Source organism: Apodemus sylvaticus, chromosome 15 (assembly GCF_947179515.1).
Source record: "Apodemus sylvaticus chromosome 15, mApoSyl1.1, whole genome shotgun sequence".
NCBI classification, from domain to species: domain Eukaryota; kingdom Metazoa; phylum Chordata; class Mammalia; order Rodentia; family Muridae; genus Apodemus; species Apodemus sylvaticus.
The window spans coordinates 19,451,288-19,479,141 of record NC_067486.1 but is presented as its reverse complement, the minus strand read 5'-3'; the positions used below and the strand labels follow the sequence as shown (position 1 = coordinate 19,479,141).

Here is a 27,854-nt window from a genome sequence, read left to right as displayed (position 1 = left end):
TTAAGGGGTACAAAGTGACCCTGAGAAATGACAGGGCAAAGATTGAGGGGCTGTGGCTCCCACAAGAGGGCGTTCTTTAGAAGATCTGGAGAAAGTTAAACAACGTGGATGTTCTTCCCTAAAGTGATGCTAATTCAAAGTTGATCTGTCCCATTTAGCGCTTGCTCCGCAGTTAAAGGGAAGGTTAAGAACAAAAGAAGCCTATGTGGATCAGAAGACCTGCAGGAGACATTTAATTCTCCTTCATTTCAGAGGCACGAAGCTCTGTCACATAAAGAAAAAAAAGCCAGTTGGAAGAAAAATACCCCGGGGGGTGAATGACTGGTAGATTATGAAATCACAGCTTTGAGAGCTACTGAGACCTATTAAGGCTCACCTCCACCCTCACTATCCACTGCCACCGGTGTGTTCTGACCTGCTCGATCTTGTCTCATTTTTATAAGTCCTGCAACATAACTTTCTCCCGAGACTACAATTCCCCCCCCCCCAACTATTTAAAATCTTTATCCTACATTCATCCGGCTACACTTTTGTCAAGTTTCATCTCATTTCTTTAGTTATTAATCCGTTAGCAAGCCAAAAACATTTTTTTCCTCCTGTAATGGACTTAGGCTCTTTGAAATAGCAACAGAATTATTTTATCTCTATAATAATGACACAAAAGTGAAAAAACGAGAATTTTACATCAAAGGCTTGAACTCCATAACATATCTGTCATAGTCAATAGGTTCTAATGGTTTCCTGACTTTCATCTAACTCCTCTTGGTTAAGTGTGGTAGGGACTTTATTAGATTTTTTTTTTTTACATAAGAAGAAATAAAAGGTGATCCTCTAATATAACTATTTGGGTATATTTTTAGAATGATAAGGTGATTATCAATCTAATGGTTAGTCTTCTATATGGGATCAGGGTCTTGGAAACAATTTATTCTGGACTAATTATATACAATCACTCATACATCATTTTCAATATTAAATATCATTGGGCTTTTGGAAGTAGCTATTATGCACAGCATACACATACACACACACATATATATATGTATATATAAATATATGTCTAGAATTATATATAATATTTCATTTTCAATTCAAAGCTGTTTGCGACTATTAGCTAGTAATTACTAATTGTAACTGCTATTGTTTTCATTCAGAATCTTACTTCTCATGACATCTGCCCTCTGATTCATGTCCTGTGATCCCTTCTCTGGGTCCGTGGGTACCCCAGTGCTAGTATCTCTTCCACTGTTTTACCTTGTTAGAAACTATGCTAATCCTGTGGTTTACCATGAGAGAGTTTCCTGCTCTGAGCTGCACTTTAAGCCAGTTCCTTCTAATCCTCACCATGTAAGCCACCACCACAGAGGAGGCATTGTCAGATTGGCTTCATGTTTATATTACTGCACTTCTGCTTGGTGGGCCTAATGGCTTTTCCTCAAAGGGGCCAAAGTTACCTTCTGTTCTCTTAGCTGTCTGTCTTTGCTCCTTTTGTCTAGTATATGTAGGGCTGGCTCCTTGTGATCCCTTAGAAGTTTTTCATGTCACTTCTTCAATGGCATCTATAGTGATTGCCTTGTTTTAATGAATAATATCTTTCTCATTTCTACTTTCAAAGCTTTATATTTTCCTAGGTTCTTCATGCACATTTAGTGTACCAAAATTACTCTGTATATAAACTGCTTATTTTTCTAATTTTAATAGAATTTGTGATCTATAAAACCAGTGTGTGTGTGTGTGTGTGTGTGTGTGTGTGTGTGTGTGTGTGTATTTTAATCCATAGATGAACTATAAGTATCTTCTACAGGACTTAGGGGTTTAAAAATGATTAAAAGAATATATAGATCCAGCGGGCCCCAGCAGGAGCCTTCAAGTGCCTGCTTTGGGATCTGAAGAGCCTGGGCCACAGCACTTGGTCTCCAGGAAGTTTGAGAGTCCTGGTGAGCACCTAGAGGCAGCCTGGGAGCGCACAGCTTGCTCCTGTGGCACAGAGCTTAGGCTCCAGTACTGAGGCCTCTGGCTGAAGCACTCAGATCTCTCTGCTTCCGTACCCAGATCAGCCTGGGCAGCAACCCCACATCTCCAAGTCCTGCACGAGGCAAGAGGGGCTTCCGGGAGGCTGGCTGGGAGAAGTCAGTGTGCCCTGGGGAATCCAGCGGGCCCCGGCAGGAGCCTTCAGGTATCTGCTTTGGGATCTGAACAGCCTGGGCCACAGCACTAGGTCTCCATAGAGTGCAGGAGGTAAGCTGTGCACCAGAAGCCACCTGGGAAGGGGCAGCTTGCACTGTTGAGTCCAGCATTGACAAGACCAACTAACACCAGTGAGAACTAGATGGCAAAAGGCAATTGCAGCAACATCACTAACAGAAATCAAGGCAATATGGCAACATCTGAACCCAATTCTCCTTTAACAGCATGTCCTGGATACCCCATCACACCAGTAAAACAAGACTTGGATTTAAAATCACTGGTCATGATGCTGGTACAGGAACACATGAAAGACATACTTAAAGAAATTCAAGAGAAAATGGATCAAAAGTTAGAAGCCCTCGCAAGGGAAACACAAAAATCATTGAAAGAAATTCAGGAGAATACAAAAGCCAATAAGGAGGAAACACAAAAAACACTTAAAGAAATACAGGAGAACTTTGGTCAACAGGCCGAGGTCATGAAAGAGGAAACACAAAAATCTATTAAAGAATTACAGGAAAGCACAAACAAGCAAGTGAAGGAGCTAAGCAAAACTATCCAGGATCTAAAATCAGAAGTAGAAACAACTCAAAGGGAGACAACTTTGGAGATAGAAAGCCTTGGGAAGAAATCAGGGGACATAGATGCAAATATCAACAACAGAATACAAGAGATAGAAGAAAGAATCTCAGATGCTGAAGATACCATAGAAACCATGGACTCAACAGTTAAAGAAAATGCAAAATGCAAAAGCTTGTAACCCAAAATATCCAGGAAATCCAGGACACAATGAGAAGACCAAACCTAAGGATTATATGCATAGATGAGAGTGAAGATTTACAACTTGAAGGGCCAGCAAATATCTTCAATAAAATTATGGAAGAAAATGTCCCTAACCTAAAGAGAGAGAGATGCCCATGAATATACAAGAAGCCTACAGAACTCCAAACAGACTGGACCAGAACAGAAATACTTCCTGTCACATAATAATCAAAACACCAAATGTACTAAACAAAGAAAGAATATTAAAGGCAGTAATAGAAAAAGGTTAAGTAACATATAAAGGAAGACCTATCAGAATCACAGCAGACTTTTCACCTGAGACTATGAAGGCTAGAAGATCTTGGGCAGATCTCATGCAGACTCTAAGAGAACACAAATGCCAGCCAAAACTACTATATCCAGCAAAACTCTCAATCACCATAGATGGAGAAACTAAGATATTCCATGACAAAACCAAGTTTACCCAAAATCTATCCACAAACCCAGTCCTACAAAGGATAATAGGAGGAAAACACCAATACAAGGAGGGAAACTTCACTCTGGAAAAAGCAAGATAGTAACCTTTCATCAAACCCAAAAGAAGGTAACCAATCAAATTTAAAAAATAACGTCAAAAATGACAGGAAGTAACAATCACTATTCCTTAATATCTCTTAACATCAATGGACTCAATGCCCCAATAAAAAGACATAGACTAACTGACTGGATACTTAAACAGGACCCTACATTTTGCTGCATACAGGAAACACACCTCAGGGTCAAAGACAAACACTACCTTAGAGTAAAAGGCTGGAAGACAATTTTACAAGCAAATGGTCTCAGGAAACAAGCTGGAGTAGCCATTTTAATATCAGATAAAATTGACTTTCAACCCAAAGAGACCCTGAGGGACACTTCTTGCTGGTCAAAGGAAAAATACAAGAAAAACTCTCAATCCTGAACATCTATGCTCCAAATGCAAGGGCACCCTCATTCATAAAAGAAACTTTATTAAAACTCAAAGCACACATTGCACCTAACACAATAATTGTGGGTGACTTCAACACTGCACTTTCCTCAATGGACCAATCAGGAAAACAGAAACTAAACAGGGACACAATGAAACTAATTGAAGTTTTGGACCAATTAGATTTAGCAGATATATATATATATATAGAACATTCTATCCTAAAGCAAAAGAATATACCATTTTCTCAGCACCTCATGGTACCTTCTCCAAAATCGACCATATAATTGGTCACAAGACAGACCTCAACAAATATAAGAAGATCGAACTAATCCCATGCCTTCTATCAGATCACTATGGAGTAAAAGTGGTCTTCAATAGCAACAAAAACAACAGAAAACCCACATACATGTGGAAACTGAACAATATTCTACTCAATGATACCTTCGTCAAGGAAGAAATAAAGAAAGAAATTAAAGACTTTTTAGAACATAATGAAAATGAAGACACAACATACCCAAATCTATGGGACACAATGAAAGCAGTGCTAAGAGGAAAACTCATAGCCCTGAGTGTCTCCAAAAAGAAAATGGAGAGAGCATACACTAACAGCTCAATGACACACCTGAAAGCCCTGGAACAAAAAGAAGCTATTTCACCCAGGAGGAGTAGAAGGCAGGAAATCATCAAACTCAGGGCCGAAATCAATCAAGTAGGAACAAAGAGAACCATACAAAAAATCAACAAAACCAGGAGCTGGTTCTTTGAGAAAATCAACAAGATAGATAAACCCTTAGCCAGACTAACCAAAGGACACAGAGAAAGTATCCAGATTAACAAACTTATAAATGAAAAGGGAGATATAACAACAGAAACGGAGGAAACTCAAAAAATCATTAGATCCTACTACAATAGCCTATACTCAACACAACTGGAGAATCTGGAGGAAATGGACTGTTTCCTAGACAGATATCCTACACCAAAACTAAATCAGGATCAAATAGATCATCTAAACAGTCCCATAACACCTGAAGAAATAAAAAGGGTCGTAGAAAGTCTCCTAACCAAAAAAAGTACGGGACCAGATGGCTTCAGTGCAGAATTCTATCAGACCTTCATAGAAGACCTAACACCAATACTCTTCAAACTATTCCACAAAATAGAAACAGAAGGAACTCTACCCAACTCGTTCTATGAAGCCACAATTACGCTGATACCAAAACCACACAAAGATCCAACAAAGAAAGAGAACTTCAGGCCAATCTCCCTTATGAACATCGATGCAAAAATACTTAATAAAATTCTTGCCAACCGAATCCAAGAACACATCAAAACGATCATCCATCATGATCAAGTAGGCTTCATCCCAGGGATGCAGGGATGGTTCAATATAAGGAAATCCATCAATGCTATCCACTATATAAACAAACTCAAAGAAAAAACCATATGATCATCTCATTAGATGCAGAAAAAGCATTTGACAAAATTCAGCATCCTTTCATGCTAAAAGTATTGGAAAGAACAGGAATTCAAGGCCCATACCTAAACATCGTTAAAGCAATATACAGCAAACCAGTAGCCAACATCAAACTAAATGGAGAGAAACTTGAAGCAATCCCACTAAAATCAGGGACTAGACAAGGCTGTACTCTCTCTCCATATCTTTTCAATATAGTACTTGAAGTTCTAGCTAGAGCAATTAGACAACATAAGGAGGTCAAGGGGATACAAATTGGAAAGGAAGAAGTCAAATTATCACTATTTGCAGATGACATGATAGTCTACTTAAGTGACCCGAAAACCTCCACCAGAGAACTCCTACAGCTGAAACAACTTCAGCAAAGTGGCTGGTTATAAAATCAACTCAAGCAAATCAGTTGCCTTCCTATACTCAAAGGATAAGCAGGCTGAGAAAGAAGTTAGGGAAATGACACCCTTCAAAATAGCCACAAACAATATCAAGTATCTTGGTATGACACTAACCAAACAAGTGAAAGATCTATATGACAAGAACTTCAGGTCTCTGAAGAAGGAAATTGAAGAAGACCTCAGAAAATGGAAAAATCTTCCATGCTCGTGGATTGGCAGGATTAATATAGTTAAAATGGCCATCTTGCCAAAAGCGATCTACAGATTCAATGCAATCTCCATCAAAATCCAACTCAGTTCTTCATAGAGTTAGAAAAAGCAATTCTCAAATTCATCTGGAATAACAATAAACCCAGGATAGCTAAAACTATTCTCAACAACAAAAGAAATTCTGGGGGAATCAGTATCCCTGACTTCAAGCAATACTACAGAGCAATAGTGTTAAAAACTGCATGGTATTGGCACAGTGATAGACAAGTGGACCGATGGAATAGAATTGAAGATCCAGAAATGAATCCACACACCTATGGTCACTTGATCCGAAGACAAAGGAGCCGAAAACATCCAGTGGAAAAAAGATAGCCTTATGCTTATGCTCTAAACTTCACTCCAAGTGGATCAAGGACCTCCATGTAAAACCAGACACACTGAAACTAATAGAAAAGAGACTGGGGAAGACCCTTGAGGACATGGGCACAGGGACAAAGTTCCTGAACAGAACACCAATAGCTTATACTCTAAGATCAACCATCAAATTGGAAAAGGATATTCACCAACCCTACATCTGATAGAGGGCTAATATCCAATATATACAAAGAACTCAAGAAGTTAGAACCCAGGGAACCAAATAACCTTATTAAAAAATGGGTTATAGATCTAAACAAAGAATTTTCACCTGAAGAAATTCGGATGGCCGAGAGGCACCTTAAGAAGTGCTCAACATCATTAGTCATTAGGGAAATGCAAATCAAAATAACCCTGAGATTTCACCTTACACCAGTCAGAATGGCTAAGGTCAAAAACTCAGGAGACAGCAGGTGTTGGCCAGGATGTGGAGAAAGAGGAACACTCCTCCACTGCTGGTGGGGCTGTAAGATGGTACAACCACTTTGGAAATCAGTCTGGCGGTTCCTCAGAAAACTGGACATGACACTTCCGAGGACTCTGCTATACCTCTCCTGGGCATATACCCAAAGGATTCCCGGGCATGCAATAAAGACACATGCTCCATTATGTTCATAGCAGCCTTATTTATAATAGCCAAAAGCTGGAAAGAACCCAGATGCCCCTCAAAGGAGGAATGGATACAGAAAATGTGATATATTTACACAATGGAATACTACTCAGCAATTTGAAACAATGAATTCACAAAATTTTTAGGCAAATGGTTTGATCTTGAAAATATCATCCTAAGTGAGGTAACCCAATCACAAAATAATACACATGGAATGCAATCACTGATAAGTGAATATTAATTAGCCCAGAAGCCCTGAATACCCAAGGCATGAATCGCATAACAAATGACTCCCATGAAGAAGTATGGAGAGGGTCCTGATCCTGGAAAGGATTGACCTAGCATGGAGGGGAATATAAGGACAGAGAAAAAGGATTTGTAAATCAACTCAAGCAAATCAGTAGCCTTTCTATACTCAAAGGATAAGCAGACTGAGAAAGAAATTAGGGAAATGACACCTTTCACAATAGCCACAAACAGCATAAAGTATCTTGGGGTGACTCTAACCAAACAAGTGAAAGAGCTATATAACAAGAACTTCAGATCTCTGTGAAAAAGGAAATGGAAGAAGACCTAAGAAAAGGGAAAAATCTTACATGCTCATGGATTGGCAGGATTAATATAGTTAAAATGGACATCTTGCCAAAAGCAATGTACAGATTCATTGCAGTCCCCATCAAAATCCCTACTCAATTCTTCATAGAGTTAGAAAGAGCAATTCTCAAATTCATCTGGAATAACAAAAAACCCAGGATAGCTAAAACTATTCTCAACAGTAAAAGAACTTCTGGGGGAATCAGTTTCTGAGACCTCAGACATTACTACAAAGCAATAGTGATAAAAATTGCATGGTATTGGTACAATTGTCAGGCAAGTGGATCAATGGAATAGGATTGAAGACCCAGAAATGAACCCACACACCTATGGTCAGTTGATCTTCTACAAAAGAGCTGAAAACATCCAGTGGAAAAAAGAGTCTTTTCAACAAATAGTGCTGTTTCAATTGGAGATCAGCATGCAGAAGCATGCAAATTGATCCATTCTTATCTCCTTGTACGAAGCTCAACTCCAAGTGGATCAAGGACCTCCACGTAAAATCCGACACACTAAAACTAATAGAAAAGAAACTGGGGAAGACCCTTGAGGGCATGGGCACAGGGGAAAAGTTTTTGAACAGAACACCAATAGCTTACGCTTTAAGATCAAGAATTGACAAATGGGACCTCATAAAATTACAAAGTTTCTATAAGGCAAAGGACACTGTCAAAAGGACAAAATGTCAACCAACAGATTGGGAAAGGATCTTCACCAACCCTAAATCTGAGAGCGGGCTAATATCCAATATATACAAACTCAAGAAGGTAGACCCCAGAGAACCAAATAACCCTATTAAAAAGTGGGGTACAGAGCTAAACAAAGAATTTTCACATGAAGAACTTCAGATGGCTGAGAAGTACCTTAAGAAATGTTCAATATCATTAGTCATTAGGGAAATGCAAATCAAAACAACCCTGAGATTTTACCTCACACCAGTCAGAATGACTATGGTTAAAAACTCAGGAGACAGCAGGTATTGGTGAGGATGTGGAGAAAGAGGAACACTCCTCCACTGCTGCTGGGACTGCAAGATGTTACAACCCTTTTTGAAATCAGTCTGGTGGTTCCTCAGAAATCCCAGCATGATATTTTGGGAGGACCCTGCTATACCACTCCTGGGCATATACCCAGAGGATTCCCCGGCATGCAATAAGGACACATGCTCTCAGCATCCCTGTTTGTAATAGTCAGAAGCTGGAAAGAACCCAGGTATCCCTCAACAGAAGAATGGATACAAAAAATGTGGTTTATTTACACAATGGAGTACTATTCAGCCATCAGAAACAATGAATTCATGAAATTGTTAGAGAAATAGATGGATCTGGAGAACATCATACTAGGTGAGGCAATTCAGTCTCAAAAGATCAATCATGGTATGCTGGTGGGATTGCAAGATGGTACAACCACTTTAAAAATCCGTCTGGCGATTCCTCAGAAAACTGGACATGACACTTCAGGAGGACCCTGCTATACCTCTCCTAGGCATATACCCAGAGGATTCCCAGGCATGCAAATAGGACACATGCCCCATTATGTTCATAGCAGTCTTATTTATAATAGCCAGAAGATGGAAAGAACCCAGATGTCCCTCAATGGAGGAATGGGTACAGAAAATGTGGTATATTTACACAATGGAATACTACTCAGCAATTAAAAACAATGAATTCATGAAATTTTTAAGCAAATGGTTAGAACTGGAAAATATCATCCTAAGTGAGGTAACCCAATCACAAAAGAATACACATGGAATGCAATCACTGATAAGTGAATATTAATTAGCCCAGAAGCTCTGAATTCTCAAGACACAGGTAGCATATCAAATGATTCCCAAGAACAGGGAAAGAGAGGGCCCTAGTTATGAAAAATGTTGATCCAACATTGTAGGGGAATACCAGGACAGGGAAATAGGAGGATGGTGATTGGGAAATGGGCAGAAGGAAGAGGGCTAAGGAGACCTATGGGGAGGGGGGAACCAGAAAAGGGGAACGCATTCAGAATGTCAACTAAGAATATAGGAAAAAGAAAAACCAAAAGGAACAGGAACAGTGTATGTTTATGTAAGGCTCGCAGGGTATCTTTATGTCATCACATGAAATTTAAATTTGTAAATTTAATCTGTAAGTTTAAAACTGTTCTCAAGAAATCTATTAAAGCTTTAAATAATTTAAAAAAAGAAAAAAAGAAAAAAGGAAAAGAAAAAGAAAGAAACATTGAGATAAAGCTTTTATCATTATTATTTGTCTCTGAAATTATTGTATTGGCATCCTGTACATTGTGATTTTATTGATATGTAAATCTGACTGGTTAATAATAAAAAATAGATTTGTTTCTATATATATCTGTACACAAACACAGACATACATATACATGTACATACTTATAGCATATGCACATATACACATTAATACAAACATACATTTACATATATACATACATACACATATATACATATATACATACACATACATACAATGCATATATACATATACAAACATACACATGTACACAAATACACATGCACATACACAAATTTTCATTCTGTTGCGATTGTTATTTCTCTTAACATTTATAATACATGTTTTTATCTAAGTTTGCAACCTTTATTCACTGGGTTTATTAGTGTTACAGATGAGTTAGTTTCTTAATAGTATCTTCCCAGTACAATTTCTTATCTCTCTTTTTCCTATACTTTCCTACTTAGTCAAACTGTATTGTCTTCAGTGATGGTTTTTCTACATGGAATCTAGCATTTCATTCACAGGAAGCTAATTCTCCATGCCACATCTTTCTTTTGCACTCTATGCTCTCAATTCACTCTTGTCCATGGTTACCTAAAGAAAATCTATTTTTTTCTGATAAGAGGATTTGTACATTCACAATTTCTAAGTTTTTTTTTTAAGGAAACACACTATCTGATCAATGAATAAGTTCATAACACTTATGGGCCAATATACTACTCTAGATTATTTCTTTGTGCTCACAATGAACAATTGAAAAATGAAATCAAGGTAAAACTGATGGTAAAAAAAATTAATTATCTTACCTAAGTCCACTTACTAATGAATCATTTCAAAACTATGGTTACAAGTTTTTCCTGATCTCTAGTGAACTGTCATTAAATCTCATCATCATACCTGGATAAAAAGGTTAAAATAATATATTTTAAAACCTATTCACTTAGATATTTGATTGTCATTTTTGATATATGTGTGTATATATACATATACATATATTAGTATGTATATAACTATATCTATATAATAGTTTATAATAGAAAAATATTTTTACTTAATGTAGTTCCACTTAAATGAAGTAGTACTGAGTGAGTTTTGTTTTGCTTTATGAATAAATATAAATCACACCTGAGTCATTCCCAAATGTGTGGTCAAAACCTGGGCCAGTGTAGCAAGGAAACATGGTCCATTGGTTCCTTTCCCATTCATTATCATCATCAACATCCTGGGTCCAGAAGCAAAAACCATCATCAAATGTACAGTTGATTTTCTCATAATCTGTGAATTAAATAAAAACTTTTGAATTTAATATTTAACCTTAGCAATTTATTACATAGAAAACAATCCAACTTTATATAGTTTGTGATTGCTTGCTGTGGATCAAGTTATTGTTTTTATGAATGTTACCTCTGATCCATTTTATTTACTTAAGTACATATTTGTTTCAACCATGAAAAATTATTGTATATTGGGTTTTAACAGTGCAAACTTTTTTTTACTAGATATATTTCACATATCAAATGATGCCCAAGAAGGAGGAAGAACAATGTATGGATACTCTGGTCCTTCGTGGGAGGGTGAACAAAATATCCACAGAAGGAGATACAGAGACAAAGGGTGGAGCAGAGTCTGAGAGACAAACCATGCAGAGACTGCCCCACCTAGGGATCCATCCCATATACAGTTACAAAACCCAGACATTATTATCCATGCCCACAGTGCAAACTTATATTGCTTCTTTTTTTTCCATGTTGACTACACTGTTTACTCAGATAAACTTTGTCCAGTCCATGTTTCTCTCCCTTAAAACTAAATTCAATAGTTCAATCAAGCCAACTTGTTGAAATTTCTCAGGATTATTTTGTATTAATGTGTTTTCACTTGTAATGCTTACTGAATATAAAAATTCCATTTAATTGTTACATTGACTAGTGATTTTTTTCTTTTTGTTTTTCTTTTCATTTTTAATTGGCTATTTTATTTATTTACATTTCAAATGTTGTCCCTGTTCCTTGGCTCCCCTTTGTAAACTCCCCTTCCTATCCCACTTCCTTTTGCCTATAAAGGGGGCTCCCTCGTTAGTTTTTCTAAAGCTGGTCACTCAATTCTCTCAGATAATAACAGCAGCGTTTAATCTGTCATTTGTTTCTCATTATCTAAGAGAATTAGTTAAGGACTAGGAAAGAATCTACACAGTGAGAAAATTAGGTTGTGCTGCTGTTAAAAAATACTACAGTAACCAGAGAGTCAGACTAAACTGTAGAGTCAAAGACTAAACAATAGAAATTACACCACCCAGTACTCCCAGAGCTCCCAGGGACTAAACCACCAACCAAAGAGTACACATGGAGGGACCCATGGCTTAAGATGCATGTGCAGCAGAGGATGGCCTGGTTGGACACAAGGAGAGGAGAGGCCCTTGGTCCTGAGAAGTTAGATGCCCCGTATAGGAGAAAGCTAGAACAGAGAAGCGGGAGTGGGTGGATTGGTGAGCAGGGAGACGGGGCATGGGCTAGGGGGTTTTCAGGGCAGGGGGAGGAAACCAGAAAAGGGGACAACATTTGAAATATAAATAAAGAATATATCTATTAAAAAATACTAAATACTTACTGTTAAGCTCGCTGCTGTTGAAGGTGGTATATGTTGCATTAAAGCCAATGTAATCATATTCATCCGATTTTATCAGAAAGGTAACAGTAACTAGGTTGGAAAAAATTCGAATTGTTCCAGGATCAGTTTCCCAAAAAGAGCCTATAAAAAGGGTTTAGAAATTATTAAAAGCATATTCTATATCTACTCGTAAAATTAAAAATGAGTTACTTTACATTATAATCCCCTAACACAACAAAGCTGGGCACTTAAAGGACTAAATGTTAACTTGACTCCCAAACCATAGCAATAAAAGCTAGAACAGCGTCATAATAGCAAAGTAAACAGTGTGTAATTTTTTTCTGCTTATCCATATTACAAAATGCATGAAGGTAATGTTTCAACAAACCCAAAAGAAGATAGTCACACAAACATAATTCCACCTCTAACAAAAAACATAACAGGAAGAAACAATCACTTTTCCTTAATATTTCTTAACATCAATGGACTCAATTCCCTGATAAAAAGATATAGACTAACAGACTGGATATGTAAACAGGACCCAACATTTTGCTGCATACAAGAAACTCACCTCAGTGACAAAGACTGTCACTACCTCAGAGTAAAGGTTTGAAAACAATTTTCAAAGCAAATGCTTCCTTGAAACAAGGTGGAGTAGCTAATGTATTGGATAAAATCCTTTACTTTCAACCAAAAGTTGTCAAAAAGAGATAAGAAAGGACACTTCATACTGGTCAAAGGAAAAATCTACCAAGATGAACTCTCAATTCTGAACATCTATACTCCAAATGCAAGGGCACCCACATTCATAAAAGAAGCTTTACTAAAGCTCAAACGAATAATAGATAATGTAAAAATTGCTTCTATTGAGCTTATATTGATTACATTATTATTCAGCCTTAACTCTGCTACCTTGGGAGTATTTTTCTACTTTTGATTCTTTAATAATGATATGCTTGTAGTATAAAAGGTACTCACATAATTTATAAACTTATCATTATATGAACCGCTTTTACAACAATGTGTAGCTTACCACATCTATCACCAAAGGAACGAATATCTCACTTAGGAGAATCTGAATTGAGTTTTATAGGGAAAAGTCCACAGATTAAAAGTGCAGTGTTTAAGTATGCAGTAGCACATATTTTAGATGGGCAGTCTGGATTGGGTATCAAATTCAGGCCTTTGAAAAGTGTCAAACTTCAGATGGAGGTCACATCAGAGCTGTTAATTTTCTTTCAAAGTGACACATCATGAAATACTGGAAAAAATGTACTTCTTTTTTAATTGAATATCACCTTCAAAAATATGTATTTCTGTACAAATTTGTAGAACTTCATATTGACATGACAATTTTCACAAAACCCAGAAGAAATATCATGAGCCATTTCTAAATGTTCCCATCCACAATATGTCTTTCACTTCTGTTCTTGAAGACTTATGTCACCTATTTGACTCTTGACTCTTCCTAGCAGTGCATGCGACTTATCACCATCATGCATCTCATATTGAAAATCTTTGTGCAACGACTTAAGAAATATGAATATGCTAGAAGCTTGGTGCTAAGCTATGCCTCCTTCCACTGTGTTCATTCGCTGTATATCATTGAACTGAGCAGAGGGTCCCCAATGGTGGAGCTAGAGGAAGGACCCAAGGAGCTGAAGGAGCTTGCAGGCCCATAGAAGGAACAACAATATAAACCAACCCCCTGCTCACCAACCCACCCACTCACACCTCACCGCACTGGCATTCCCCTACACTGAGGAATCGAGCCTGTGCGGTACCAAGGGCCTCTCCTCCCATTGATGTCCGACAAGGCCATCCTCTGCTACATAAGTGGCTGGAGTCATGGGTCCTTCCATGTGTACTCTTTGGATGGTTTAGTCCATAGGAGCTCTGGGCATTCTAGTTGGTTGATATTTGTTTTCTTCCTATGGGTTGCCAACCCCTTCAGCTCCTTCAGTCCTTGATCTAACTCCTCCATTGTATACCCTATGCTCAGTCCAAAGGTTGGCTGTGAGTAAGACTTTGACCTAACTCTGACAATCTATTTAGAAGTATTACATAAATATTACTAATGAATACTTCTGGAATTTATCTATTTTGACTATCTTAACAAGGCAAATAACAATTATTTTGTGATGCTGGATTATTTTCTTTCTTTATAATTTCTTAAGACATTTTCTCCAGGTTTAAGTAAGAAACATTCATTTTCCAATATGATAAAATAACAGTAGCATTTTGGCTATACATTTTGAATTAAGATCCAATGAAAGTTATCAAGTGAGCATCTTTCAAACAAAAGGTTGTAAAAACAGTTTTGAAAATATTTACTTGTGAATTAAAATAAAGTTATTAGCTGTGCTTTCATAAAATATGTATAATTATAATAAATCCTGCTGCTACCCTGAATCATGTAGTGCATTATCACAGTATATGAATATATACCTTTTAGGTTAAGTTTAAATAAAGAAATCCTGAGTTTCTATAATTCTGTATATATGCTAAATATTAGAAACATTGTGGGCATTAAAAGTGGGTGTTTTAACTTTAAATGACTTGTTACTTTTTTTCTTGTTAAGATTGATATACATTTATTTTTCATTTGAAACATTTGTATAAAGTCTTTAAGTGACTGCTGTCATTTGAAGACATTCATAGACTCACTCTCTTTGACAATATTAGCTACATGTAACATTTTATGATAATTACTATTGTATTATTGACATCAGCATCCCTAATTATTTCAATGTTCACTCATTGTTTAATTGCAAAACTATATGAAAATACATTTTAAAAATAGCAGGTATTTGAAGAGTAAAGGAAGATGAAAATGTACATCTATCTATAGAAATTTTTTTCTAAGCACAGATAAAAATCTATTTAGATGTTGCCATCAGTGTGATATATTTTGCTATAGTTTATACAAATTGGGAAGCATTGATTGACAAGACTGAAACACTGATTTATACACTGTCAGTGATGATTCTAGCTAATATCCAGTGATGACATATTAGACTTTCTTTATATTTAATCTTCATTTTAAAAACTGCAGTATTAAGCTACAGAAGCAGATTGTCAGCTGATTGTCCTATCTGATGAATTGAAATGTGGGTGCATGATCTTAGGTCTTAAGGGCATCCTTGTTATAATGGTTGACTTGGGCTTTGAGAACACAGCATGTGACTTCACAGTATTTAAAAATAGAAATCTACATGCTGGCTTCTGCCTATAACACTCTCTGAACTTAATTTGTTCCCCTTTAGGTCCCTTTACTCTTAGATAATATGCATTTCCTAAGCTTACTGACAATGTTAAATTAGAAAGTTTATAGGGATTATCCAACGTAATATCAGAACAATAATATGCTGCAATATATGTATCTTTGGGATATGCTTAAATATATATTGTAAGAAATCAATCAATCCTCTGAGAAAGGGAATGAAATACACAGGAGCAATTTTGGAGACTAAGTGTGGAGCAGAGACTGAAGGAAAGGCCACCCAGAGACTGTCCTACCTGGGCATTGCATTCATCCTATAAACAGTCACTAAATCCCGACACTATTATGGATGACAAGAATTGTGTGCCAAAAGGTCTCCTGAGGGGCCCTGCCAGAGCCTTATAGATACAGAGGCAGATGCTAGTAGCCAACCATTGGGCTGAGTGCAGGGTTCCCAGTGGAGGACTTGGAGGGCGAACTGGAGGAGCTGATGTTGTTCAACCAGATGCTTCAGGGCTCCCAAGGACTAAGCCATCAACCAAGAGGTACACATGGCTTCAGCCAAAAGAATGGCAGAGGAATGCCTTGTTGGGCATCAGTGGGAGGAGAGTTCCTTGGTCCTATGAAGGGTCAATAGATTCCCTAGCATGGGAAAATCAAAGGGGGGGGGATAAGTGGGAATGGGATGGGTGGAGGGGCATATTCTTGGAGGCAGGGCGTGGGAGGAGGGGTTGGGGGTTTTCGGGAGGGGAGAAATCAGCATAGGCTACAACATTTAAAATGTAAATGAAGAATATATTCAATTACAAAAAAGAAAGAAATCAATCAAAACCATTTAACGATTTCAGAATCATTTTCATCATTCATATAAATGAAAGGTGAAATCATCACGCATACTATCAGGAATTAATTGAAAGGTTTTCTTTCTCTGCTTCTCCTCAATTATAAGGAAAGCTGGTTACTATATATGTTTCGCTCCATGTTGCATTTTCCAACCATATTTAATTTCCATCTGGAATTTTCCCTCTTATTTCATTCTCTGTGATAGTCAGACTGCCATTTAGGCCAAGTGAAACGAAGTTTGCAGGCCTGGTGTGGACCACCAGATGATTTCCTACTCTTTCACGATTCCATCGTTGACTCTGCACTAATGACAAATTGTTCTGACATGGTAACTTCATTTACATATCTTTGTTACTGAGATCACTCCTATGACAGGTGCTATGTCAGACTTATTATTATTATTATTATTATTATTATTATTACTTCAGGAAAGACTGAGTACATGCTTAAATATAAGATTAGAGATTCTGAGTTCATAACGTATGTAGTTTTTTTTTTAAATATTTTTATTTTCTATATTCTTTGTTTACATTCCAAATGATTTCCCCTTTCCAGGATACCCCCTCCCCATATGTCCCATAAACCTTTTCCTCTCCATCCATTCTCCAATGACCTCCCTCTTTTTTTTCCTCTGTCTTTATATTCCCCTCCAATGCTAGATCATCCTTTCCAGGATCAGGACCTTCTCCATACTTCTTCATGGGAGTCATTTGTTATGTGATTTGTGCCTCAATCTCCGATAAGTGTATGTAGTGTTTTTAATAAAGAGAATGCAATCTTTAGGGTTGACTTGATTTTAGAAAATGGGGCGGTCAACATTTAAAGAACAAATAACATATTTACAGATACATTAATTTACATGCCTTCTGTTTGTTTGTTTGTTTTCGAGACAGGGTTTCTCTGTGTAGCCCTGGCTGTCCTGGATTTTACTCTATAGACTAGGCTGGCTTTGAACTCAGCAATCTGCCTGCCTCTGCCTCCCAAGTGCTGGGATTATGTGTGCCACCATTGCACAGCAATTTACATGACTTTTAAAATTTTACTTTTACTGCAAGAAGACAAGGTGCAGCACTGGTATCCTATTTTTGACAGTGAAAGCCATCTTTCTTTTAGTAAATTAAATGTCAAGTTAATATTCTCATCAAACAATCAAAGAGCAGCATTGCTACTCACAAAGCTTCCCATTTATTTTCCTTCTGATAATTGATTCTACATTTGTTTAAACTTACCTCTTAAAATTTTGCTAGGTCCTATACCTTCATAGATATCTAACACATCTGTATAATGTGAAATAAAAGAGCCAAAGTTCAGTGTAATGGAAAGTCCTTCGTTTACCCTAAATTTAAAAAAAGATAAAAGTTCTTAAGTTGTTATAAATCTCAATGCATTCTACAATTTGCAGTTTCCATTCTTGTGATACAAAACATATCGGATAAGCCATTCTACAAAATTTAACCACAAAATACAGCCCTGTTAACTACTGTCAGAACACATTTAGGACTTTTTCTTCTAGTACAATTGAAATTCAGCATCTATTAAACAAATTCTTTCCAATGTTCTGCCTCTGCCAGCCCAGTAACATTATTCTAAGAATTTAGCAATTATAAGTATGTCACTTAATTGGAATTATTCAGGATTTTTCTTGCATGGTTACCTTATTTCTAGCATGTTTCATTTTTAACTCTCAAGATGCAATCATGAATAATGGATAGGCAACCATTTTCTATACTGAATAAAGATGTTCTACGATATTTGCATTCCACATACAGACCATTGTAAAGACTGCTGATATATTTAGGAAAAAACAGTATCTTTTAATATCCTGATTCGTTTCTAGTCTTTTGTATCAATAACCTGAACTGGATCACAGGTTAAAAAATAAACTGTAGAGTATAACAGAAGCACCATTCATGACATTATATTTCTACTATTAATAAGCAACGGTTCCAATTTCCCCCTTTTGCCAACATCTACTTTGTTATTTTATACAGTGGTCCTACCATCTGCTTTGGGTAAATGCTTTTAGTGGTGGTCGTTTTTTATTTGGAACATTCAAAATTTGTCATGTACTTGTCCATTTCCATTTAATTGGGCTGATGTTTAATTAAACCTTTCATCCACTTTCTTTTGGTAAATGTCACGAAGACACACATTAATTAAACAACCTTTTATGTGTATAGAAGTTTTACCTGCATGTAAACTTGTGAACCTAGTGTCTGGGAACTGGAGTTATAGACGGTTGTAAGATGCCTTGTGCATTCTGGGACTTAGACCCAGGTTTGTTGAAGGGAGAAAAAAATGTTAATTACTGAGCCCCAACCTTGTTCACTTTCACTCATGTTGTTATTATTTTCTTAGGTGTTACTATAGAAATTCTTTATGATTTTAGATATTTATTCACTAGAATTGTTGACTATTAGAAAATGATTTATCTGTGCTTCTACAATTTTAATATTTCCTCTGCTTTTTGGTAGCTGTTAATATGAAATGAAGGTGATTTTACTTACCCATTTGCTGGCATCGCTTGTGCTATGTCATATTTAAGAAATTATTGTCAAGAGCAGGGACAATGCATGTGTATTCTATTTTTTTCTGTTTTTTTCATTCTTTGTGGTTTTGCATTTTCCACGAATGTTTTTTTATTTATGTAAAATTATCATTTGTATTTTGTTAGAGGTGACATAGAATCTGCAAACCATGAACATTTATACAATTCTGATCTCTAATTTATGTGGATTATGTTACCTATAACCTTATTATATTAGCAATAGTATTAGCCACATACTTGCTGTCTTGTTTATCAGAAATTTGTGACTCAAAGTTCAATTTGCTGACTTTTTCTTGTATTCCCTAGTATTTGTAAACATTATTCCATGTCATGAATTGAACAATGTCAAGATAAATTTCAGTAATAATTTCTAGCAAAAAGCAGATGGGTGCATTACAAATATTCAGTTTAATGGAGTTATTATTTTGCAGTAATAAATTTAGAAGCCTGCAAGAGCATGTGGATATGGCAGAGAATGCTTGTTCACTGCAGGAGTAAGATACAGGCAAATATGGAGATGCAGTGCGGGAGCCTAGCCCAGACTAAGAGGAAGAGAGAGGCAAGGCTGATGGTTGCTGCTGTGTAGTTAATTGTGGGGCTGCTAGGGCAGTGCAGAGAAATGTTGAGTTAACTAGTAAGACCAATTGGGGAAGCTAGAGCCAATTCTGAAGAAGACAACAATTTAAAATAATAATAATAATAATAATAAAGAAAAAAGAAAAAGAAGAAGAAAGTAAGGAAAAGGAAAAAGAAAATCTGATCTTTTCATTGCAGTCTTGGCATTTGAAGACAAGAAAATGGTGAACTCTTTATCTGACATGGGTTTAACATTATAATCCATACGAACATACGAGAAGCATGCTTAGAGCTGCTTGCTCCTTGACCTTTGCCTTTTGGAGAAAGAAAGAGGGAGCAGAGGACAAGAACAATCCCATTTGGTTCTTTGCTACGTTTTGGATCCGAAACACTAACTCACAGTAAACAGAAAAGCAGGCACATCTAAGACATGGACAATAACCTCTCCCCTATTTTCAACTTCTCATTGGTTATCCAGTGCAGAGTGTTCAACCTTGCACAACAACAAAAGCAACAAAAATGAACTCAGCAGTTGTATTTAAATATGTGTGTGCCTCTATGATTTTATGTAACAATAACAACCATAGGAAGAGGGGTGTCCATTTGAGAGTGCATGAGTGAAGAGATGGGGGAAAGGATGGAGAAAAAGGAAGGGAGAATGATATTATTATATTTTAATTAACATAATAACTTCAAAAATACAAGAAGTAATTTAAAATTTATGAAAATAATTAAAGAAATAATGAAGAATTTATGGAAATAGGGTTACTAGACTCCTATGTTATAGTATTCAGCACTTTAGTCTGCTCCTGATTTTTTAAAGGAAATAGATCTACTTTTCTAAATGTCATAGGATACTTGGTATGTTAAATAGATTTTGTTCATAATTATATTATATAATGACTTTGATCCTATAGTTACAGATTCTGAACCAAATGGATGTGGGGATTTGAGGTGAAAGAGATTTGTTCACATAAAAACATCTTGAATCTGAAGAAACTAGATATGAAAACACAGGACGCATCTCTTCTGTCCACATTACAGAACACTGGCAAGATGCTCATTGTGGTTATACATTTCAGGGTGGCTAAACATTGCTCCAAATATCTTACTGGCATATTGAACATTTTATCTCTACTTAATCTGTTCTCTAAACTTGTATAAAATTCACTGTATTTACCCATACTTTGATCCATGGGTGTGTGTGGGGAACCATGCTATGTGGTAAATTCATCTCTAATACAGCAAATGCTTTTAAAGGGAGAAAAGTTAAATGGTTTATTTGACTAATTAATTTAAATGTGATAATGATGACTAAAATTTATTTTGAGGTAATAGTTTAGATCCCAGTAGACTGCCACCATTTCTTAGACACAAAGCTTTTCTTAGTACAGAGTAGTTTTTAAGGTTAAGATTGAAAGAGGAACTTTGAGATAGTCAACAGGTCATTAATGAAAACTCTAATTATTTTAAACATTCTATAGAAAGAGAAAATGTCATGTTGGGAGATCTTCTTACCTGATGATCCACCGGCAAACAACACCTGCTTCATCTGGCCTTGGATAGCGATTGGCTTGGAAAACCCCAGAATCTCCAGTCAACAAAAATCGTCCATCACAAGCTGTGGCTGTGTGAACATGTCAGGTAACATTAGCCCTCTGTAGTCTTTAATGCAAGGGGTTAATCAATTCACCCAATTGTTTGTAAATAATATCCACAGAGAGCCTTCTTTCTCTGGAGTCCTCTATCTGCAATTACCATGATAATGTACATCCACAAGCAAAAGTATACTAAAAAAATTCCATCTTTTTCAAGGTTCTTGAACACTAATGCCGGTCCTGTCAGTAGTAGCATGAAAATGGGGGGGGGGGTGAAATAAAAAGACTAGAAACCAGAACACTTTACATATTCGCCATAGCTATTTACTATGCTGATGAAATTTTGCTGTTCTTTACATTTGTTTCTGACATATTTCTAGAAAAAACAGAATCAACGGGGTCACACTGTATGATTTGATTTGCAATTTTATACAAGATTGAGATCATTCTGTGTTTGTTGAAGCCCTTGGCTGGTCGTTCAGGAATAAATGACTCTTCTGTCCTTCCTCAGATGCCTTGCAGTCATATGGAGTCATGGGAATGAGTTGCTTAATCAGCTCTTCCTATAACTAACTTGTGTTTGTTCCATGTTATCTTCTTGCCTGTGAACAGTTTATGAACGAGCCAAGTAAGACAGGGAAACAGACAGGAATCTGGCATCCCTCATGCTTAGGTAAATACCCATGACTTAATTAAGGGGCTATTAAGTGGCTAGGGTTGTGTGTCTTGGTATCTAGTCTGTCCAGTTTTCTATGAATCTTCACATTTTTATTGCTAGTAAACAAATTGCATTTTAGTCTGATGTAAATGGACCTTGTTAGTCCCTAAATATAAATAAAAGTGTAAAATATCCCTGAAGGCATTTAAAACTACAACAGTATTAAACTGTTGACAATAATCATGGTCAGGAGACCAAAAAACATCATGTCAAAAGAAGGAAAAAAAACCCTGAGTAGATAGCATAATTATTTTTTTACAGGATGTGTCTGAACAAGGCAGTTTTATAGTTCACAATGACGCAAAATAGGTTCTCATGATTAAAAAAAAATTAAAAATATATCTCAACTATGAATAAGAAGAGTGTTTATAATTGTGATTCTGTGACCTTCAGATGGCCTCATAGAAGAACACGTCAATAAATTCTGAGTGGGACACAATTCAATCCACAAATGACAAACAGCAACGTGTTAGCCACAGACATGTTGCCTGCATTCACAAAATAGTCCCAGTGGCATGAGTTGGGGCTGACCACGAGCTCCCTCTGCTGGATCAATATTTACCAGTGACGTCTGCAGGATAAAGGAATTAAACATGATCTATTCAGACACAGAAAACAATACTGTGTGCACACGCTTGAGCATGCAAGTTACGAGAACACTTGCTGACTTCGAAACAGCCTTGTTCCTTTGCCTAGGAGCTGTAACTCAGCATCATTTCTCTACATAGGTCAGCTAAAAAGTAAACTTTCCTGCTGATCCAATACTAATCAGAAGAGGAACACAATTTAAAGAAATCTTATTTTAGCTATAGTCAGCTATAAGTTGTACAAACCTAAATAACCAAAGACTAAATACAGAAACTCAGTACAGAAGAAATCATTAATATGACTCTATTAATAACACAAACTAGAATCAGAGCTTGTAGCTGGGATAAAATCAATAAATAAGCAAGAGATCAAAGGTCAGGGTCTTACAGAGAAAACTCTTAAATTAGCTTATACATTTTTTTCTCTGAGTATGGATTTATGCACGGAGCCTCTGGGATGGTGTCCTGCTGCTTAACATTGGAGTTGGTGCTGAGGGCTGTCTTGGGCTCCGGGCTTACCACCACTCTGATTAAAATGGATAAGACCACCTGTGCTCTGAAGCACCTGCTGCTGAAGATAGTTCGTTTGATTGATTTTTCTGCTACCTTGTCCAAACAATGATTTGAAACTATCTTTCAGAAATGAATGCAATGCTAAATTTATAGTATATATAAAGGAACAGAGATTATAAGAACACAAGACTAAAGAGTCACTTGAAAGCTGGATGACCTTAAGGTTTAATAAATATAAAGCCACTGAAAAGAACCAGGCAGATCCTCATGTGTTTAAAGCAAAGGTAGACATTAATTTAGATATTGATACTCATCTTATGACTTGGAAAAATAATTTATTCCTTTAAACCTTCTTTGGAGTCAATTTATCATTTGCATATTATTAATCATATTACTATATTTTTTTTGCTATGAGTTGTTATCAACTTATTTGAAAACAAAGAATTCAGTAAATAAGCAAATTTGTTTAGGAACAAAGAATAAGAGACACATTTCAAGTTATTTGATTTGCCTACTGTTGTTATATTCCATCCTATATTTAAAGTTGTTGCTCATTTGTACATAGGTTTAAAGTTATATGTCTAGTTTTAATATGGATTATTGCTTTTGAAACAGAAACCAGTATTTCCTCTTGATGGCACACTTGGATCATATTTTCTGGGAAAGGTTTTGGAAAACACCAGGAATAAATACATGTAGCATTCTTCACCATCCTCCTCTTTGAGTAACATAGTTATATAAAATAAATTTAAAATATTCCACAGACTGCACTATTCCCCCCAATACATGACAACTGCATTTCAAAGTATGTAGTTTAGTTCCATGTGTTTGAAATTTATCCAAGGACACCTGATTTGGGAATTTTCAGTGAAAAGATAGTGTTAAGTGTAGGTGCTGTTTTGAGTTGTTACTGGATGACAGCCTCAGGACCTGTCTTATGAAGCTTGAGCCTAGTGGTAGATGACGTTTCTAAATTAGTTCCTTATTCAAATCTTTTTCTTTAACTAATGTCAGAGAATATGAGAACACAGTTGTCGCTGACAAGGAAATTACAGACTTAAAACACTCAGGAGCTATGTTTGCAATCAACTTTCTGAGGGTTATAGAGTTGACTAGTATCACACAGCTGATCTGCTACCCCAGCACCCAAGAGCCTTTGTCAGGAGTATCCTAATAGTGAGCACAGGTCAGATCTTCTTTCAAAAAAGGAGAAATAAAAAAAAAAGGTGATTATGGGTCACACCCAGACAGGCTTAATTCAGACCTCCTATTAAGTTTTCAAAAATAAGTTATAAATTAGACCTAAGTTCATGGTCCTTTTCATTCCTTACCATCTGAATTTACACTTACATGGTGATAGATTGCACATGGAAGTACATTATTTGATGAGATTCTTTCTGGTAAGCTTTTGTAAATGCAACCAAACTATGATGCAATATAAATCAAAGAGAGATTCCATTTAGATTATCTTGATTAGTGTTTGGTGTAGTCCATGTGCTATTTAAGTTTTTACTAATGATGCTATTAAAATAACAACAGACAGAACAAATAACAAAACAGTGGTTTTTGTTCAGAAGACCTTAAGTTGTTACTTACAACTCTGCTACTTAAAGAGCTGAAAGGGGAAAAGAAAAGCAATGAGGAACAGTGAATAATGTTTGCTGATTTGATTCTGTAAGGGGCGTGATATTATATGTATGTGAAAATATTATGAAAACATATTAATAGTGCTTTGATCTAAGAATTAGTGTAGCTTAAGACAAATGAGATGAAGGGAGATTCCCTGCTTACCTGAATAATGTGCAACTGTTCACAGAATTCCCCAGTGTTCTTAAATGGGATTGTGTAGAATTATTTGCACCTAGTATTGTGCAATTAAGTTTAAAATAATATATTTTTATATTTTGTATTAAATTACGCATATGGTAATGGGAAAGATCACTGATTTCAGCTAGCTGAGATGTAATGTGTGTGTATGTGTGCTTGCATGTGTTTTGCAGTGTTTGAGTTTTCAAGTGTGTTGTGCAGTGTGTGTGTGTTTGCAAATGTGTGTGTGTGTGTGTGTGTGTGTGTGGTCAGGGAGGAGAAAGGATGAAGAAGGGTGAAAGGGGTGAGGGTGAGAAGCCTTACCACATAGCCCAGTGTCTTCATCTGAACCATCTGGACAGTTCACTTCTCCATCACAAAACAGTTCAGTCGCTATGCAGTTCAGAGCATTAGCACAGGGCCATGAACCAGGCTGGCACTCTATTGAGACATTGCCTTAAAAGACAGATTCAAATCATAAGATTTTGGACAGTATATTTCTGATTGGTCAGCTACACACAGTATTACACAATGGCTGAATGTTTCTTTTGTGTTCTTCATCATTTAAGCGTCATAATAGACTGATGTACTTCATTTAGCAGAAAGAAATATTTCTTTTGATCAACCAGTCATTCCTAAAAAAATTAAAACACTTTAAATTCTAGAAAAGAAATGTATTTTGCTGATGTTAAATGTGAATGCTCATGCTATTCATTTTATTTTTGTAAATGCGTAGTTTAATCACTTAGCCTCTATGGTGATCCCCCATAATGGCATATATTTGAATACTTGATCTTCAGTTGTTGGAACTCCTTGGAAAGGATTAGGAGATGAGACATTGTTGGAGAATATGTGTCAGAAGGGGCCAGATTTGACATTTAAAAGCTATTCCCAGTTAGCATGCTCTGCCCTTCTCTCTGTCCCATATTTGACCAGGATGTAAGCTCTCAGCCACTACCCCAGTGCTATGACTGTCGTGATGATCTGCACTGATCATGGGGTCACATCACAGCAATAGAGAAGTATCCAAGTCCCTAAATGTATACCTTGAACAAGGTTGAGCTATATGAGGTAATACATTGGAAAGTTTATCAGAGCATGTAATGGAAACTTCAAGTATTATGAATGTTATTATTTGAAAACACAGTGGATTTCATAAAGTTTATACATTCTGCATAGGAAAATGTATCAAAGAAAGGAACTTTGAAATGAGATAAAATGTCTACTTGCAAATGCACTTTGTAATAAAATTGGAGAATCTCTATGACTATTTCTGCTCCTTAATCCTCTATGTTTTGTCCCAGATCATTTTAAGGCATCCAATACAAACACATCCCTCCAGGGTGCTAGATAACTCCCTGTCTGCTGGGGAGGGCTATTTTGTAGTTCTCAGTTTGTTTATTCTTTATCTGTCTGGCTTCCATGGATATGGTATAGAGATATTTCAGGACACACATACGTCTAGAAATTCACTTTGAAATTTTTAAGTTCAACCCTAAGAATAAGACATATTTTTATATGCCTACAAGAGAATATGTATCTTATTGTTTCAGAACAATGTGGGAGCTTGAACATTTTTAGTTTGTGATTAGAGTATCAATGGCGCTTTAAGGGTTTTTGAGAAATTTAGCTCCTTAACATTTTATTATTTTTCCTAACTTTTATGAAGACTTTTACTTTTTATTTCTTCTTTGAAAATATCATACATGCATGTAATATATTTTGATCATTTGTATTCCTAATTCCTTCCCAGCTCTGCCCAGACTCCACCACTATGTTTTCTTTTCAACCTCATATCTTTTTCTTTCCCCCGTGAGTGATATTAGTGCTTCTAGTATGTGCAGTGAGTAGAACATCCACTGGTGTTCCTAACATGAAAAGAAGCATTGTACTGCCATCTGCTGGAGCATAAAACTATAAAATGAATTCTATTATTATGCTCTATAAAATCAACAGGGGAAAAAATCTAATTTTTTTTATCAACATACCAACCTGAATATTTATAGATAGAGCTGATGAATATATAAACATCTAAATTAGACCTTTAAAATGGTTCTGATTAAAATAAAAATAAATAATTGGAAGACAAATGGAAAATTTAACATCTAAAACGTGGTATACATATCAACGCTATTTTCAAATGGTGGAATATTCTCATTTAATAAAATAAAAATAGAAATAAATATTATTTATTAAACCCAAATGCACATAATACTTAGAACATAATGCTATTTATCAAACAAGTTATTTAATTGCTGTGTCCTAATTCTCAAAAAGCATGATATTTAATAGTATGGTAAATAAAGAGGTGGGGGAAAAAGCCTGTATTTAAATGTATACATTGTTTTACTACAGGCCCAAAGATTCTGTTTCAGTGCTTGCAAGACTAGATTAGGAGTCATAACTAGGAAAGAAGGTAACTTTGGCTGTCTTGATGCTACCTATGGATCTTCGCTTCCAGGACACAAAGTTGTACTTGTCTCTCTATTATCTGTTGACCTCCAAAGTCTCAGGACCTTTTACTTCCTGTGCTGAGTGGTTTTATGTCAACTTCACTTACTCTGGAGTCATCTCAAAAAGATAATGTCCCCAGAAGACTGGCCTATGAACAAGCTTGTGGTGCATTCTATCAATTAGTGATTGTTTAGGGAGGGCCCAGCCCTTTGTGGGTGGGGCAACCCCTGCACAGGTGGTCCTGGAGTGTATTAAATGGTCAGCTGAGCAAGCCTTGGGGAGCAAGCCAGCAAGCAGCACTTATGCCTTAGCTCCTGCCTCTAGATTCCTGCTCTGATCGATTTCCCTTAATGATAGACTACAGTGTGGAACTGTAAGCTGAAATAAACTCTTTCCTTTTCAACTGCCTTTTGGCTGTGGTGATTTATCATATCCCCGTAGTGATCATTAATTGACAAGTTTTTTTTTCCTGCTGCTACATTTAATTTAGTCATTTTTATTAGATAGTTTCTTTATTTACATTTTAAA

The 27,854-nt window shown here is 36.3% G+C and overlaps 1 protein-coding gene across 1 annotated transcript in view; it reads right to left on the bottom strand.

The window, feature by feature from the left end:
- Positions 1 to 27,854, bottom strand: part of Tmprss15 (transmembrane serine protease 15) — a 123,419-nt gene that overhangs the window by 66,610 nt on the left and 28,955 nt on the right. The window contains exons 8-12 of the mRNA XM_052158804.1: positions 25,197 to 25,328; positions 21,169 to 21,277; positions 17,756 to 17,862; positions 12,461 to 12,601; positions 10,979 to 11,128 (exon numbers count right to left, since the gene is read on the bottom strand). Coding sequence (XP_052014764.1) covers positions 10,979 to 11,128; positions 12,461 to 12,601; positions 17,756 to 17,862; positions 21,169 to 21,277; positions 25,197 to 25,328 — 639 coding nt within the window. The remainder of the gene's footprint in view (positions 1 to 10,978; positions 11,129 to 12,460; positions 12,602 to 17,755; positions 17,863 to 21,168; positions 21,278 to 25,196; positions 25,329 to 27,854) is intronic.